Source organism: Crinia signifera, chromosome 4 (genome assembly GCF_055691185.1).
Source record: "Crinia signifera chromosome 4, ASM5569118v1, whole genome shotgun sequence".
NCBI classification, from domain to species: Eukaryota; Metazoa; Chordata; class Amphibia; order Anura; family Myobatrachidae; genus Crinia; species Crinia signifera.
In genome coordinates this window covers 193,783,051-193,801,809 of record NC_139220.1, presented here as the reverse complement: position 1 = coordinate 193,801,809, position 18,759 = coordinate 193,783,051, and the positions used below count along the sequence as shown (strand labels likewise).

The window sequence follows — 18,759 nt, the reverse complement described above, 5'->3', positions numbered from 1 at the left end:
ATAGGAAATATAAATATGTACAGTACTGTCTTTTTCCCCAATAATATTACCGTTTGTATTCTTTCTGTTCCAGAACCCTTTCGACTAGTGATGATGTGGAGGACAGAGAGACAGAGCGAGGCCGGTTGGAGGAGGCTTATGAGAAATGTGACAGAGATCTAGATGAAAAAATTGAGCAGCACTTTACAGAGCTCACCACTGCTATCCGCACGTATCAGAGCATAACGGAGCGAATCACCAACTCCCGAAATAAGATAAAGCAGGTAAGGCAATTGATTTGTTAATCAATAAAATACTTAAACAGAATATGATGGGTGATTGGAAATGTTACCTTTTTAATTGACCTGATATAGTTTTGCTTGATAATGAGTTTGAGGTGTGTGCGTTTTTTTATTTTTTGCTGCACAATTGAATAGGTATTGTCGGATCCATTCCGACAAATTAATGAATCTGACTTTAATTGAAGATACCCCATAGACTTTAAATAGAAAAAAAACAATAATTGTAATAAAAAGAAGAAAAAAAAACTATTTAAAGTTGGTCACCTATTTCATAATAAAGTTTTATTCTGTACAATGGGGATATTGATGTTAGAAGTTGACAAAATAAACTTGGTAGCAAATGGTTTTAAGCAGAATGACTCCTGTGATTGCTAGGACACAATAGGAGATATTCAATGCCACTGGCGAGGGGGTGTATTTGGCGAGGATGACTTGTTTTCAAGTGAGGACCTAGTTACCTTTTCTTGTTTTACCCATCTGCTTTCCAAACAGAGAAATGTGATTCTTAACTCCACAGTCCAGTGTTGGTGTGTTTTATACCACTCAGTCCAAAGCGCAGAACAACCCAGTTTTGTACCTAGATAATTGATATTATACAACTGCGGCAATGGGGTTGATTGACACACCTGAATTCAATAATTAACATGTTTGTTAGTAGCAGTCAAATATATTTTTGTATGTAGTGACCCTTCCCTTATACATACTGTTTGGGATATATATATATATTTTTTTTGTTTACAGTTTCTAATGTAGCGCAGCAGATTCCGTTGCGCTTTACAATAGTAGACAGTGATAAAACAAACTGGGTATATCAACAGACAGACTTGGAGGTAGGAGGGCCCTGCTGAAAGCTTACAATCTATAGGGATATATATATATATATATATATATATATATATATATATATATATATATATATATATATATATATATATATATATATATATATATATATATATATATATATATATATATATATTCTCTAGAAATGGCAGGCAAAGTACTAGTAATGCGAAAAAATCTAAAAATGGAGTTTATAAAGGTAAATGACTGAGTTATGAGAGGAGTGAACAGAACAGTCTCTTGGCTCAGTGGAAGCATAAGAAATAAGATGAACATGCAATTCAAGAGGAGGAATGAGGTAGAAACTTGAAGAAAAGTTGCAGTTGGACAGTTTAATCACAGAACTGACTGGGGGAAAGAAGCAATAAGAAAGTGTCTGAGGAAAAGAAAATGAAAGCTGTATGAAATATTTCATTTCTATCTCAATATAAAATATAAAAAAGAGGGATGGAATATGTACCTAGAACACACATTCAAGTGCACACCGCTGTATTGTATCTGTTAGCCAAGCAGTTTGTTTTTCAAAAATATCCTAAAATTAAAATACCCTGTAGAGCTATGAGGAAAAACCGTAAAAACATGCACTCTTCAGACACATTTCCATGTACTTCTCATGCAGTTTTCAACTCAGTGTACATTTTTTAACCCGGGAGTGGGAATAGTTTTGTTGTTGCCTCTTTATTCATTTTATTCCACCTAGGCAAAAAAAGTGGTGAAGAGAATTTTCGGTACTTATGTAGTATCTGGGCGTCCGATTTAGAAATCGCATCGCATGCGACCAAATCGTATGCGATGCGATGGTCAAGATTTTTCCATAGGATTCAATGTTAAAATGGTCTGAGTCCATTTTAACATAGAATTCAATGGGAAAAAGGGGTCCTTTTCCTTTCCCCACTATCCAAGTGGGCATGGAGTTGGATATAAACCTGTGGCGAGCGTAGCGAGCCACCGAGCCCGAAGCATGGCGAGCCCAGCGAGGGGACACAGAATACTTTTTAAGAAATATGCGTCCGCTCGCCACGCTTCGGGCTCGGTGGCTCGCTGCGCTCGCCACACTATATAAAATCAACTCTATGCCCACTTGGATAGTGGGGAAATGAACAGGACCTTCTTAACATTGAATCCTATGCAAAATTGCATCGCATCGCATCTGATTGTATGCCTTAAGGTAAGGCATACAATCACAAAATCGGACGCCCAGATACTACATAAGTACCGAATTTTCTGACGATCCACAAGCTACAGAAATGGATAGCCTCCTTTAGCAGAATAAAGAATAATAGAAGTGTTTTATACTGGTTCATTCCATAAACTTGTTGCATTAGTTACGAAACAAAACTGAAACCGATCATGGATATATAAATAAATGAAAATATTATTATCAGCCATTTGTATCGCTTTAACAAGAAAATTATTTGACACATAATTATTCAATGTTCTGAGAAACTCATGTGACATTAGGAAAAAGATGGATACGTTTTGTTATATGTTACAGATCTATTTGTTGTTTTCATTGTAAGGCACTTGCAAAGTTCTCAAAACATGTAACTTGGCTTTATTTTGCTAATTCTTTGTTCTCATGCTAAATTAATACAAATGTAGTGAGACCTATTGTATATTAATTAGAAGACTCCAAATGTTGCATCAGTCACAGTGGAATGACTTCTCTAAGCTCTGATTCCTCATTGCATATCCTCAGATAATAGCTTATTTCCAGAAGTATTATTCTTCTGTGCTTTTCCTGCAGAGGAAGTTTGCACGCCTGTCTCCGTATATCACTGTGGAAAATAACAATGGAAGATTTACGACCGCCCTACTTACAGCATGTCACACACTATCTCCCTGAGGGAGATCTGACAACCTTTTCATAACCGTAGATGAACTGCATTGACACCCTGTTAGAATATATAAATTTATGTTATGTTCATGTTACAATAGAATAAAAGATAGCATGCATACTATATGCCATGGGTCCTCAAACTGCGGCCCTCCAGATGTTGTGAAACTACAAATCCCAGCATGCCTTGCCCCAGTTTTAACACTCCCTTATAGCAAAACTGTGGCAAGGCATGCTGGGATTTGTAGTTTCACAACATCTGGAGGGCCGCAGTTTGAGGACCCATGCTATATGCAATAAAATCGTTGAGACCCATTACTATGTTCCCTCATTCAATAATTGTAATCATCTATTGAGTTCGCTTGGTCAGTTCAATATATCCACAATTGAAAGTCATCAAAATAGAGATTATGTAACATAATGGTTCTGATTTATTTTTTGTTTGTGTACAGTAGGCCGGTTACCTGAGCGATGCGCGGTGCATTGGAAACAGTGTCCATGTTAACTGTGTCAACATTCGGTAAAAAAAAGTGAAAACCCCATGTCAACCTTTTCACTGTCGACTTGGGCCCTGTCGACCTATTGACTTGTCAACCTTTACCGATGTCGACCTAACGCTTGTCGGCCAAGTTTTGTAGACCAAACTATCCCAATCCTTAATGAGTATGTAGTTCTATCATGGGTCTTCAAACTGCGGCCCTCCAGATGTTGTGAAACTACAAATCCCAGCATGGCTTGCCACAGTTTTAACACTCCCTTATAGCAAAACTGTGGCAAGGCATGCTGGGATTTGTAGTTTCACAACTTCTGGAGGGCCGCAGTTTGAAGACCCATGTTCTAAGTGGACGGTGTCATCTGGATTAAGTTCACCTCCATGTTGTATTAATGACTTACTTTCTTGCATCTTAATAAACAGTCACAATATCCTATTAGCACTGATAACATTTTGGCCAATAAAATCAGCTGGATATTGCGATTAATAACTGATCGATATTATTGCAGTATCCAATTAGCAGCCATTTTTATTGGCTGAAAATAGACTATCAGGTGAAAACGCATGGGATCGTGATAAATTCCCAGCGGCTGCTTAGTGGGGATTATATTTTGGCATGTGAAGCATAATGCCCAATAACAGTGGGTATCTGGGCTAATAGGATAGCCCCCGGCAGACCTATTAGCACAAATGATGCACCATTAATTGGATTCCACCCCAAAGTTCCCATTGTGGACTCTTGGCTTGTCTTTCTTCTGGTTTAATTTTTTTATGGTACTTGTGTATTATCACGGTGCCCGTGTGCGCAATGTAGTCGCATCGCATGTGATCTGCGTCCGATGCGATGGTACTTGTGTAGTTTCACAGCGCAGATTTAGCACGCCTCCACTATTACTTGGCACACCCCCACTATCCACGTCACCCCGAAGCGTGGCGAGCAGACACTGTACGTGTCGGACACATACCGCGTCCCATTTGGGGTGATGTGGATAGTGGGGTGTGCTAAATCGCATGACATCGGCAGGCAGTGGCGCCGTGAAACTACACAAGTACCATCGCATGTGATGCGATCCCAGCCTAGTGCTGCCATGAAACTACGCAAATACCTAATATACCTTGAACGGGCGCCGTTATAATACACAAGTACTTTTTTTTTTTTTTTTTTTTTTTTTTTTATAGATTGGTCAGCACGGATGGTGTAATGTTAGCATTACTGCCTCACAGCTCCCACCATGGCCCTAACTGTCCGGAGTTTGTATATTCTCCCCGTGCTTGTGTAGGTTTCCTCCGGGTACTCTGGTTTCCTCCCACAATCCAAAAATATACTGGTAGGTTAATTGGCTCCTAACAAAATGAACCCTAGAATATCTGTGTGCGTGTTCATGTGGTAGGGAATATAGATTGTAAGCTCCACTGGGGCAGCGTCTGATTTGAATGTTCAAATATTCTCTGTAAAGCGCTGGGGAATATGTGTGCGCTATATAAGAAACTGTTAATAAAATAAATAGGAGTGGAACTGGTTAACCAGGCATAATAGGAGATTGTTCTGGAAGTCCCCAGTTTCCTGTTGGTGAATGGAATGATGTCTAGTTTACTAATAGTTCATAGGATATTACTTTGCAGTAAAATACAAAAAGAACCCCCCCCCCCCCCCCCACCAATCTCTGTGTCTGTTGGTCTATTGCAAAATAGTTATTACAACTAAGGATGGCAGCATAAAAGCTAATTAAATAGAAAAAGCAGACTTTAAGTTATTGATTTTGTGCAGAAGTCTGGAAGTGTTCTTTAGTTAATAGGTAGATACTTTATTTTTATTTTTTTTATTACAGCTAATTTTAGTTGTAAGCTGGTTAGAAGTTAAATTACTGCTGCTTCTTTCCCAGGTAAAAGAGAACCTTCTGTCGTGTAAAATGCTTCTGCACTGCAAGCGTGATGAGCTGAGGAAGCTGTGGATTGAGGGGATTGAGCACAAGCACGTCCTAAACCTTTTGGATGAAATTGAGAACATCAAGCAAGTGCCGCAGAAACTAGAACAATGCATGGCCAGCAAGCACTACCTAAATGCCACCGACATGCTGGTAAGAATGTGATCCCTGAGCAACTGATCTTTATTCATATCATGCTGTTTTATTCATGTATTAGGTGAAATGATAAATGAAAGGCCTACATTTTTATATTGTGGAAGATGTTTATTGGAATATTGAGCGTTACTTTTTATTGTCTACCATGTACATGTAGCATGCTTTTAGAGCAATCAGGCATCACGTAGAATAGTGGTGTACCTCAAGATAGCCCTGCACTAATTAGCAGAACATCTGTCCAATCTGGATGGATGGAATAAGAAATCTTGTCATGTGTGGGATCAAATGACAACTGACCATTTGCTCCCAAACACTAGAAAACCGACCTTTAAAAAAAAAAAAAAAAAAAAACTCCCAAGATTGGACAGCATCCCACACCCCCGGCAAACTTGGACCCTATTACATATGCCCGATCACCTTAATATCTAACAAACATTCTTCTCCCAATAGCAAGGGTATTGGTTGGTGTATGGAGATCCTTCTATAATAGCCAATGTCTTGAAATGAGGCCCAGGCACACTTTGATGTAGAGCAGCTACATCTAAGGAGGTCACGTGATTTTTACTCTATTGCAATATGGGCTTTGACTTTGGTCACAGCAGGTACTGCAGATTTATGCTACTATTGAAGTGGATGGTCATCCTAAAGAGATGTGTTCCGCTGTGCAAAAAGCACTGTTACATGGGCAGCACCATTGGTCTTCTGAGCAAATCCTGTGTTTTCCCAGAAACTGAGCTGGAATTTTAATGCTGGTGCCAATGGAAAGGCGTCTTTTGACACTGTCCATGACATTGGCATGCCCTCTGAAACTCTGCCCAGGAACACGTATTGAAACTGCATAGATCTTTAAGTAATTACAATCTGAGTCTGCTGACTGTAACCATTGGCATACATGCGCATACTGGGCCTAATTCAGACCTGATCGCAGGACAATTTTTTTCTAAAAATGCACAAAACCATGTGCACTGCTGTTGGGGCAAATGTAACATGTACAGACAGTTAGATTAGGGTCTGTTTATAGGGTGAAATTTAATAGGATGAGAGATTCAGAAATTAAGAGATTTGAGTGAGATTGCCGCTTTAAAAAAACTGGAGATTTCTTCCCAAATTTTGAATCATTCATCCTATAAAATGTTGCCCATATTGTTTCTATGCATGGTAAATACTGGTACTTTATTTTTACACTGCAATTTAGATTTCATTTTGAACACATCTCACCTAAATCTAAGGGCCCAAAGTAGACACCCATACCCCTTTCTTATTACAGCTAAAAACCGGTATATTGCCAATTTTTAAGGACTTTAAAAGTATATAAAGATAACGGTGGGGTCCCTGCGGAGGATGGGAACTATCTGCCCATCTGATACAGGGACCTCCTGCCCCTCCCCGTGCTGCCTGGATACTGCAACACCGCTGCTCCCCACCTTTACTGGCCGGACCCTCCCCGCAAATTCAGCCAGCTAACTCCGGGAGCCGGTAAGCACTGTAGCCGGCTCCCGTGGATCGTGGCCTACTTCCTGCCCGGATCCGCAGCCTCCTTCCTTCCTGGAGCCGTGGCCTCAATTTGTAGCCTCCGACGCAGGTGATCACCCGGGGACGTCCGGTCAACCGTAAATCGGGTGTTATGTGAATGGACACAAAATGTTATTTAAACGGTAATGTACCCTTTTACAAATGCAATGTAAAAGGGGTTTAACCGGCTTTCGACCCGTTTTTTTTAATATTTGAAAAAAACAGGTTGAAAGCAGGTTTGTAATGTGAAAGCAGTATTATACTGCTTTCACATTGCAGAAATGGGTAAGGACACGGTATTCTTAAATGTGACTTTAAAACGGGTCAGAGCCTTGAGACCTTTCACATTGCAGGTGAAAACCGTTTTAAAAATCATTTAATACCATTCAAACATTCAACCCGTTTAACCACCAAGGGACACGTTTCAAGCTATTGAAATAGAGCTGTTCAAACTGCCAAAAAAAACGGCTTTAAAACATGTAGGACTCTGCTTTTTAACCGTGTTGAAATACCGGTTAACTTTAACCGGTAAATCAACTTTGGCACTTACACATTGCAGCCTTAAACCTTTTAAAATGGAAAAAAAAACAGCAATATACTGTTTTAAAAGTGCGACGTGAAAGGGGTATTAGATTGCTGCCACAGGAACAAAATAATAACAAACTGATTCATTGCACCCACAGCCAGGAAATAAAAAAATCAAACCATGTTTCCACCAGCCCCTACAGATGAATGACCTCACCTGCTGGCCTGTCACTGATATCTGCAGAACTAATTGCAGGACACCAGCCTCCAGTCTCTCCAGAAAGTGCAGACCAGTGAGTTCATTTCTCCAGAAAGTCCAGACCAGGCCAGTGGGTTGAAATACTCACCATGTCCTACCTCCTCCAGACCCTTAACCCTGTGCTCAGCCACCAGCCTTCATTACCTTACTCAGCCCCATGGCCTGTTGGTGTGCACTCAGGCCACATCTGGGATAAATTCATCCCTGGCTGAGCCGGGCTACAAAGGAGCTGCGCCATGGATAAGCATCCCAGCAGTGGCCTGCTCGTCACTCTCTGAAGGTTTTTGGCTCCTGGAGCTTGTGCTCCCCTTGGTATAAATAACAGGAGAGGGCTACCAGGGTGGAATATTGAAATCACTGGTGTTGCACAAAGTTTTGCCATTTAGAGCAATGTATACCAGCTCTTGTCCTCAAAACCTCTAGCAGGTCATGGTTTAGCGATTTCTCTATGTGGAATCATGGAGTAGGATCTCATTCTAACACATGGCCTGATGTTTTGAAAAAGGTCTGAGATGCAGACCGAAACATTGACCAAACTATTGATTTAAATATGCCCCAATAAATGTAAGCTCATTCTGCTGAATGGATAGTGCCCTCATTTTGCTCTGTATATGGAACAGGTGGAATACTTGCTGAACCAGAAAAACAGATGAACTTTGCAAAACAACTCAATGACTATAGTAGGGAAGCTCCTATTTAGAGTGTTTGTCGCAAATCCTGCCCTGGCTCACCTCCCTGTATTTCTCTTCCTGAATCTAGAGTGCTTTTCTTCAGACTGACCATTTGTGCATCCACTCTTAACTGTTTTGTGGCTTTAGCTTATCTACCTGGCTTGATATTTAGCTAAATGTGGTGGACTCTTTGGCTAATAATCCTGTAATTTATCGAGTACTCATTAAATGGTTTTCTTGTAGATAACTCCATAGTGTGTGTGTGTGTGTGTGTGTGTGTGTGTGTGATAAAAGAAATTTTATATATATATATATATATATATATATATATATAATATATATATATATATATATATATATATATATATATATATATATATATATATATATATATATATATATATATATATATATATTTTGTCTTCCAAATAGCAGTGTGTGTGCATATGGTAGAAAATAAATATTGGCCACTGGGGCAGCCATGTCCACACCGTAATACCTGAAGCTTGCAAATGCACATCTCTGACTTCTGTTGACTTGTATGAACGTGAATTAATGTTCAGTATTACACTTAAGACCTTATTGTGGTCCACACGCTGTGAAATTCCCAGCATTGTTTGTGGATGTAACTCCGCCCCCTCCCCTCGCTCGCCGAGTTCCCCGCATGGCTACGAATGGATGTTTTGCATAAACATCCATTCGCAGCTTTGGGTGTGTGAGCCAAATCATTTGATGGTTGCCGACACTTGAATGATTTGGAAGATGCATGCAAAAATAAGACATTCTCTGGTGTCTTAGCTTTGCTTGTTCCCTGTACGGGAAGAAGGAGGGCAGCCGACATCCGGTGATGCCAGTTGCCCACCCCCGGAAACCACGTCATGGCTCTATTTGCATGGGATTGCCCAGCGTTTGCATGGGAATGCCCATTAAATGCTGGGCGTTGCCATGGGCACAGCTTGTCGCCGCTACCCCCCGCCCGCATTGCTAGATGCGAATGGGACTGTTAACTAGCAATTTGCCGTGGCCGCTCCCACCCAGCATCTGGCCATGCACATAAATGCGCAGATGCAAAACATCGCTCCCCGTGCGACCCTGTGGGGGAGGGATGAAACCAGAATAAGTCCCTTAATGTAGTGCTTGGTTTAATATATTTGAACCTTTTTTTTAAGAAGCCTGAACTTTGTTATAAAAGTTATTTCTGTGTCTTCTCTTTGTTTGTAATGTGGTGCTTCTTCTGAATGCTGTAACGTTAACATTGGTTTCCAAAGGAGCCAGGCTTTCTGAGAAGCTGAATGAGAACTGGAAAGTAGACAGCCATATGTTATGTACTGTATGATCATTTGGAGGGCCATGTTACCTGCTGTACTGCATACTCCTCAAATAATGTGTTTGTTGGCTCCATTGTATTCCGATCTTTTCGGGCAGCATTGGAGTCTAATCAGCACTAGCTGATGCTAATCAGTGCATGGTTGAGTGTATGAGTTAATGGTCAGTTTGTGTAGCAGAACTAAAATCCTGAGATGTACACCTCTAGCAGCTGGCACACTTTTTGTAACTGCGAGTTCATTAATTGACCCAACTCTTGAATTTGCTGCATCACCTTTGGTGCAGTCATCTCTTTATATTCCGTTCACATTAATTGAAGTAATTTTGCCACTGAAGCGTGTTTCAGACCTCTGCATTTAAATTGAAATTTTAATTCCCTTATTGTCTGGGAGAGACGGCTGAAGATGGCTTGTTGCAGGTTTCATTATCACTCGGAACACTCCAGCTGCTGCTTCTAATGTACAATGACTGATTAATGCCAGGAAGAATTATTAAAAGAAGAATGGCAGGTTTTTCCCAATAGGACGGGGTAAACATGAAGTAGTATTTTGACAGCTTTATGGAGCCGGTGCTGCTCTCCGTCTGCTGGAATTATAGCAGATTTTTTGTTTTATGTTCCCCCTATTTTGGGCAGTAGAAGCCTAACAAAGCAAATGTTTAGCGATTGCAGCAGTTGACATGTTCCAGTTTCATTGTGTGAGGATCCACAAAAGAGATGAGAAGTCGATGAGTGATTTGAAAGATGTTAGGGAATTTATTATCCACATTCTCTATAATCTTATTTACATTTCAGCGGAGCCCTAGGCAGTGTTGAGACTTTGTTTCACATTAACAGTAATTAAGAGTTATTTGCATAAAACGCTGTAATGTCTGTATAATAGCACAAGATTGTGGGTAGGAATGGAATCCCACAGACAGCCTCTGCTGCATAGCAGCCAAACAAACTATTTCTGAATGAATCTCACTTGCTGCAAACCATCCAAAGTTAATATTTCATTTGCTTAATTATTAAACAACCAATATCCAGGTCATTAAACAGCTTTTAGGAACGCCCGCATGATTTCTGTTGCCATATAATTCTTTGGCAATGGCAAAATCGATTTGAAAAGAGATCCCCCCCCCCCCGATTTGATCTGCTTTCTTACATGTGGATGTATCATGTGCTGTAAGTTTCAAATGTTGATGGTTACACATTCTAAGCACGATTGCTGGCTACATGTTGGGGACACAGTAATTGTAAATCCTGACAATGTTTAGTGTTTGTAACCCAACGGATGGAAGTTAACTTGACGTGATTGCAGGGCTAACGTGTGCTAATAACCTCCGCTATGGTCTATTAGCTGTGATACTAACTGTTATCTGGGATGAAGAGTTGACATATGTATTATTATTTTTTTTACACTGTCCTCGCATATAATACCAAGTTTCTGATTTGCCACAGTCTGAATCTGTGGAGTGCTGAGCTGCCCATGAACCTGCCAGGCACTCTGTTAGACCCCTGGTATGACTGCTGTATCACTCCTTGCAGAATGACCCGCTAATGATGCACACTGTTTAATGACAAAGTTTAGCATTCAAACACAGAGGGCTGACTAAAATAGACAGTCACTTGGAAAACAACTAACTGTAATGTGTGCAGCTGTGGGGAAAGTGATGTTACCAATCACTTTGGAAGAGATGGCCAATTACAGAGATTTTAAAATAATTGCACTTGCTATTTCTGCAGAGTTAGGATCACTATATGGCTGAAGGAATTTGGACGCAGGATTGCCCTACTTACAGACAGCTGACAGCGCCATTTATTTAGAAACCTAATCTGTAGCTTTTTGGTTGTACCCCAACATGCATCAATGAGAGTTATAAGTCTTTGGGTGCCTGCGCACTGTGCTCAGTTGTTTGGTGCTAGCTGCTTCGCTTCGCTTTCCAGGCGACTGGTCTGGATTGGGTTGACAAAATTTATAGTTGAATTAGTGCAGCGCTCTGCTCCTTAGTGCAAGCGTGTGGTGGGATAAATGACAAGCAGGGTTTAGGTGCTCAATAAGCTTTACTTCAAAAAGGTGCAAGCTTACAGTAGCACCACGTCCCCAGCCGCATAGGCTGACCGCAAAGGTAGAAGGCTTGCAGCCAAAAACCCGCGCAGTCAGACCAAGCCACGGAGGTCACACACGGAGCGCCCAGACCTGCCACCACCAATCTGTACTCCGGCCGCCCCTGTCTACACTGCATCAAACCTCCAGCAAGCTGCCAGCCGGGACCCGCTTGACAATAAGAACGCAGAACAGATCTGCAGAACACCCCCCTATACCCCTACACCCAATTGCCAGTCAAGTTTAGAGCGTGGAGTGTTCGCGCATGCGCAATAGCCCCCCATACCCAAACTGAATTCTAAATGGCTGTCATGGCAACGCGGGTAGCCGCGCATGCGCACATTGTCTCTTAGGACGCTAGTCAATTAGCTCTAATTGCAAAACCTATTTATACCTCCATAACATCCACTTACTTAATCTCTAACCCCTGAGGAAGTCCCAGAGATAAAGGGATGAAACCGGTTGGGCATTATCTACCTCTCCATTTCCACTGGCAACATACCAGATAAGCAAATATTCTTTTAAGATATTGTACGGGTCCATTTTTTACTATTTGTGTCTATTTCTGTTTTAAATAAATACACTTTTTATAAAAACAATATCGCACTACTTTTTTGATTTTAAGGCATCTTGGACTTTTCCTGAAGGAAAGCTCATCAGGACTTTATCAAGTCAATTCTTAGTGTGAGTTTTTATTATCATTTTAGATCCTAAATCTTTTTATCACAGGGTGGTCACTGTGTGTTGTATTACCAGCCACAAGGTGGCGTTGTTCACAATCTTTTTCATCTTTTATAAACTCCAATTGTAAGCGACACTAAAATATATATTCCAAATACTCTTTATACTCCCCCTGAGACATCCCCCTACGTCCGGAATACGTTTGAGAAACGGGCCGGGAGGGAACACGGCAGGAGAGGGAGAAGAACGAGCAAGTGAAAGATCCTTGTACAAGAGTGTTTCCGCATAAAACATTGGTACGCACAATTAACACATCCTATAAGGACTGTCACATATATATGTATATATATTTTTTTTTTCTGTTTCTGAACACTGAAGGCGCAGAAGTCATACCACTCTACACACGTTTTTCTATGGTCCTATGGAAATTAGACAAATCTGATGACTTTTTGCTGACACTGTATATATTCAGGAGTGTTCTATTGTTAATTATTATTATTATTTTTGTTGTCACAATATTTCATATTCTGAATTGTATTAACCTGGTTCCCACCAAGTAAGGGACAGCGCTTGTCTGTGCACTTTTGAGAACAAAGAGGCTGTTTTTTTTTTTTTTTTTCTTCATTTTTGTCACGCCGTCCCAGATTTAAAAAATATAAATTGTACTTTTTAGTGGTGCCCTTCGAAAACTGCTTACCATTTCCCACTGGTGGGCTGCAGTGTTCTGTGAGTGGGAAAAGTTGTGATTGATGATCACTACCAGTGATCATTCGTGCCACATTTATTTACGCCGAGGGGAAGGCTTGGGGCAGCCTAGCATGCCTTACCCAGCCAGCCAAACCCCCTACCCACATCCTAGTGGGAACACCCTGCAGGAACAGTGGCTGAAATCTAACATACCGTTTGTGCAAAAACTTGTGTCGGCAGGAGGATGATGTTTTTAAAAACAACCTTCTTCAGGAAAAGGGTGAAATGGTTCTTGGGTATATGCTTTTCTTAATTTTGGTTTACACAATTGCTATATTCTCTGTAAATGGGTATATACATGGAGCGATTTTTGCTAGTGAGCGACTGTCTATGGGCGATTTTGACATTTGAATTGACATACTTGGTTTGATATTTAATTGCAGATCGCCTAGTGAATATCTCCCTCAGCAGTGAATAGCAGCAATTTTGACTAGACAGCCAGCGATCTAGTAAGAAGATTCTTGCCTGGCAACTCTTTTTAACTAAACGATATTATAGGGCGATTAACCTTGATGGCGATCTGTACTAACCTTTTAAGCTATTTTTACTGTGTAGTCAAAATCAATTAGAAAGATCAGATTTAAGCAATTAGCAATAATCTTTTACTAACCCCCCCCCCCCAAATTTCCTTTTCTTAATCATGTACATGTCACTATTTAACACCACTGACAAACGCCCTTGGTGCTACATGTGTAATTGCAGACCTCCACCCTACATTTTTACTGTTCATCTTTCAGTTTCCATTATCATTTCAGCAGCCCATTACCGTTATCTGTGCATAGGTTGCCTTCATTTGTATTCATACACTCTTGACCCCCTGCCTACTCACCCTTTTACTTAATTCAGGAGCACGCACAGTATTTCCCCAGAGCATGATCACCCGACTGTTATCTCATCTAATAAAGGACTTTTCATCTAAGTGAATAGAGATTAATTAAAAACAAGTAGTTCGCTTCCTCTGAAATAGTTGCAGTTCTTGGTATTCTTCTTATTATGACCCTTTCACCACCAGATGGGTTGTAAGTAATTGTGGAAGGTTAATACAGTTTTATGCTGAAGTGGGGAAATAAAATGCTTCGTTATTGCTCGCTTTTAATTTGTGCCCTGCTGATTGCACTACAATGCTATTTCATGTAATTTGGTAGCGTGTAAGGTGATCACAAGTTTGCCTTTCATGATTCATGCTATAATCCGCTGTAACTTTCCATGTACAGAATATCAAGTTTTTTGTTTTTACTTTTATCTGTTCATTTGCTCAGCTCTTTAAACTTGCCACTTTGGTGCTTGTAAACCACTGTTTGTGATTATTTAAGCAGGTTCATGAATTATTGATGTCTTCATAATGCACACCGTTTTATGTTTTGGTAATGTTTGAAACCGCATTGTTTTAGAATTCACATCATCTTTGTGTAGAGAAATTGGCTTTGTATTGTGTAGACTTCTAAAACCACTGAAGATGAGATCTGTTTCTAATAGATGGATCTGAAATCCATATTTATAGAAAACAATATATGTTTACTCTCTATGGAGTCCCTGATTTTCGCTAAACAGTCGCATTTTTTGGGGCTTTCCCCACTGTCTCTTCAGCTTTATGAGGGAGAGGGGCAACTGTGGCTGCTGTGCTTAGCACAGTGGGCGGTATTCAATGAGCCTGATTCGCCAGGTTTTTATGGCGAATTTGTGCTGTTTGGCGAATTTCTGACTAAAACGGTGAATCACCCTATTCAATGACCACATGGCGAATACATTTCAAGGTTTTTTTCACCATGATTCACCGAGTAGCAATCGCTATCTTTTTATGGCGAAGTGGAATGTGAACTTTTAAAATAAAGTGTTTTGTTTTTTACATTTGGTGTCAAAAAATCAGGAATTTTATTCTGAGGAGGGGCATGCTATTTTTATTCATGTGCTGTAAGCACATGAATATATATTTAATTTTAAAAATAATATATTTTTTTTTTTTTTACACAGCAGCCAGCAGGGGGCGCCGGAGCCGAGCCGCTCATTACATATTCATATATTCACTGCACGATCATTACGATCGTGTGTAGTGAATATACGCTCCCCTGCTGGCACCCCCGGGGGGGGCAGCCTGTGCTGCCTGGCACCCGGGGAGCCCACCTAACCCCCCACAAAGGTCTGGGCTAGGCACAGAGACTACCATCTCTCTGCCTGGCACCGTCCTCAGGCTCCCTGCGGCAATCGCCGCAGGAGCTCATATTCGCCAGTCAGGGGCTCGCTGCCCCTGACTCGTTGAATACCGGAGCCCGCCGGCTCCGGAACGTGGCAAATGTGCAGCGAATCCAAAAAAGGATTCGCTGCACCTCGCAGGTATTCACATTGAATACCGCACAGTGTCTGTTCATGTGCGATAGACTAACTGGAGAAATGACTGGTCAAAGACCCGGGGCATGCCCCCACAGTGCTGAAAATGTGGCGTGTCTTGCAATCCTATGCATTCTCGCAAAGCCATACTGCTTTTATCGAGGTCACACCCCTTTTCAGCAGCGAGTGGCAAGCCTGTGCACAGTAATCCTAATTTCCTTCGTTCTAAATGTCGGGAGGTATGGTGTGTGTATTAAACCTCAGTGAGAGATGAAAATATCAGCTTCCAGTGGATATGGTGTGGGAGATTAATATGATGTTGTTTCCCCGTATTTAGTTTTAAAATGGGTGGTGCCATGTGATGCACTCCCTCAAAGTTTGTGTATTTTCACACACTTTGATCTATGTTTCCATATTATTTATGTAAATAAAACGTAAGGTCACTTAAATTTTTTCTTTATATGCTGACTTGGATGGAAGTCTCTATTTTAAGATGTTTCCTGACTTTGATTTGCAGAATTTTTATTTTTTTTTATTCTCCCATGGCTTTTTCCTGTGGGCATCAGAAAGCTTATGCTTGCTTTATTTTTGTTTGGCAATTTATTCATGAATATAATAGTGTTGTCGTAATTTAAGTAACTTATGGTAGTCAAAATGACTTTTACTTTTAGCTAGATGAGTGGTGTACTCTTGTTTGATGAGAGCACTTTTAACCCCTTGAGTGCCAACTTCTGTAAGAGAGATGTCTGCTAAAAATGTCAGCGTCGCTCACATTTGCTATATGTATGTATGTATGTGTGTGTATGTATGTATGTGTGTGTGTGTGTGTATATGTGTGTGTATATGTATATATATATATATATATATATATATATGTATGTATGTATATATATATATATATATATATATATATATATATATATATATATATATATATATATATATATATATATATATATATATATATATATATATATATATATATATATATATATATATATATATATATATATATATATATATATATATATATGACAGGAGAAGGACGCAGCACTCCAGACAAATCTTCAAACAGCAAATAATTTTATTGTGCTCAGCAACGTTTCAATACAAATATGTATTATCTTCAGCCTGAAGATAATACATCTTTGTATTGAAACGTTGCTGAGCACAATAAAATTATTTGCTGTTTGAAGATTTCGTCTGGAGTGCTGCGTCCTTCTCCTGTCTACATGCTACTTTGACGAAGGCACCCGACAAGCAACCCTATTTGGTGGTGTGCCCGGCACCTAACAGTATATATATATTCAAATAAAAAATTGTGTGAAGAAATTATAAAAGGTAAACATTACAGTTCATTATGATGAAAACAAATGTTTGCTTAGCAATTTTCACACACATTTTGACACATTAATTTGGCACTCAAAGGGTTAAAATATCTTGCCTTGTTTTTAGTCAGGGTAGAGGTGGTAAAAATAATTTATTTAGTTTGGCTTTTTGAAAATATAAATATTTCTGTACTTAGCCAGAAATTAGTGGAACGAAGTTATACTCTAAGGGTGCCTACATACTGTGTGATTATCATGTGGATTTTTATCTTTTTTGTTTAAATCGCGTTGCATCTAGTGCAAAATCGCACCATGTGTATTTGACTTGCAATGCTGATGCATGCTCCTGTGTATATCGCAAGGCTGATGCATGCTCCTGTGTATATCAATATCGCAGAGCAAAATTGTATGTCCATACAGATGTTTTTGAACTAAATTGCATGCAGGTAATATTGTAGTGTAGTATAGTCAAAATTGAGGGTAGTTCAAATCTCACAGTGTGTAAAAATCAAAATTGCATAGCACACATTGTATGGCTCAAATCCCACCTAGCACACATCTCACCCAGGGCCGGTGTAAAGGTGCCCACAGACGCTACAATTGTACTGTGCTATGCGTTTTTGACTGTACAATGGTTCTATACAATTTTTCTTCCAGCTTGCTATGAGATGTGCACTTGGATGCATGTGATGAACCCATGTTTGTAATGTTAAATTTCAGATGTAGTCTAAAAAGTACGTGCAGCACGTACTTTTTTAGACATACAATATCGGCTCCCGGGAACGCGCATCACAAGCCCATAAACACCGTCCAATAATTGTACATAAGATGCAATTTGTGCTTAAAAAGTACAAAACGCATTCAATAATTGATGCGTCTGTGGGCACCTTAAGGCTTCTCAGCACCCTAGGCAAAACTTCAACTTGCTGCCCCCCTCCATACTGCCACCAATATCCACTTTCCAACCACTTAACATTCTGGAATGTCAGGGAGGCTCCCAAAAATAGTGTGGTCCTCCCAGCTTACCCGGGAAGGTGAGAACATCCTCTGCTATCTCTGGAGGACCTCTGCACCCTTCCCTTTGCCACCCACAACAGAGTACAAGGTGGAGTTGGCACCAAAGTAGGGAAGTATATCTCAAGGGAAAGTATGAAGGTGTGGTCTTAGAAGTTCCACAGCCGGCACCTGCATGAAGTGTAAAACAAGGATCCTCCTAGACATTTTGATTTGCAGACTTGGTGGCGCCCCCCTAGATCCCAGCGTGCTAGGCAGCTGCCTAATGGTAGTGCCTGCGCTGATCTCATCATGTGTGTAGGCCCCATAAAGGGCTATGGGGTGTACACAAGGAGCGATTTTCTTCATTTCATGGCCTAAATTCGCAATATGTGTATACCCCAAGAGTCTTCTGAAGAAAAACAGTCAAGTTTCTAGCAACTCTAAAATTGTGTAAGTGAACAGCTCTAATAATAGCACTGACTCTAATGTGTGTGTGTGTTAGAAGTTACTGGCAAATATTCTCTTTCCACTTATCGTGTCTTGTGCTACAGCAGCAGCAATGAACACACGCTATTACAGGAGTATACCAATTAGGTTTTTAGCTGAATGGGTATTTGCCTTATTCAGTTGGAGGGACAACTTTTTTCAACTAAACTAAAAATTCTGAAGTGGTACAAAATACCCGGATCAGCAATTTAGCCACTAATTTGTAAAATGGTTTGAAGAGATCATGTAAGTTGTCATGTTACATAAAGATGCTTTAATGT

The 18,759-nt window shown here is 40.2% G+C and overlaps 1 protein-coding gene across 1 annotated transcript in view; it reads left to right on the top strand.

Annotated features, from left to right (window-relative positions):
- The window catches only part of EXOC4 (exocyst complex component 4), a 399,783-nt gene that overhangs the window by 10,892 nt on the left and 370,132 nt on the right, over nt 1-18,759 (top strand). Inside the window, exons 2-3 of the mRNA XM_083183327.1 lie at nt 74-263; nt 5,338-5,532. Coding sequence (XP_083039453.1) covers nt 74-263; nt 5,338-5,532 — 385 coding nt within the window. The remainder of the gene's footprint in view (nt 1-73; nt 264-5,337; nt 5,533-18,759) is intronic.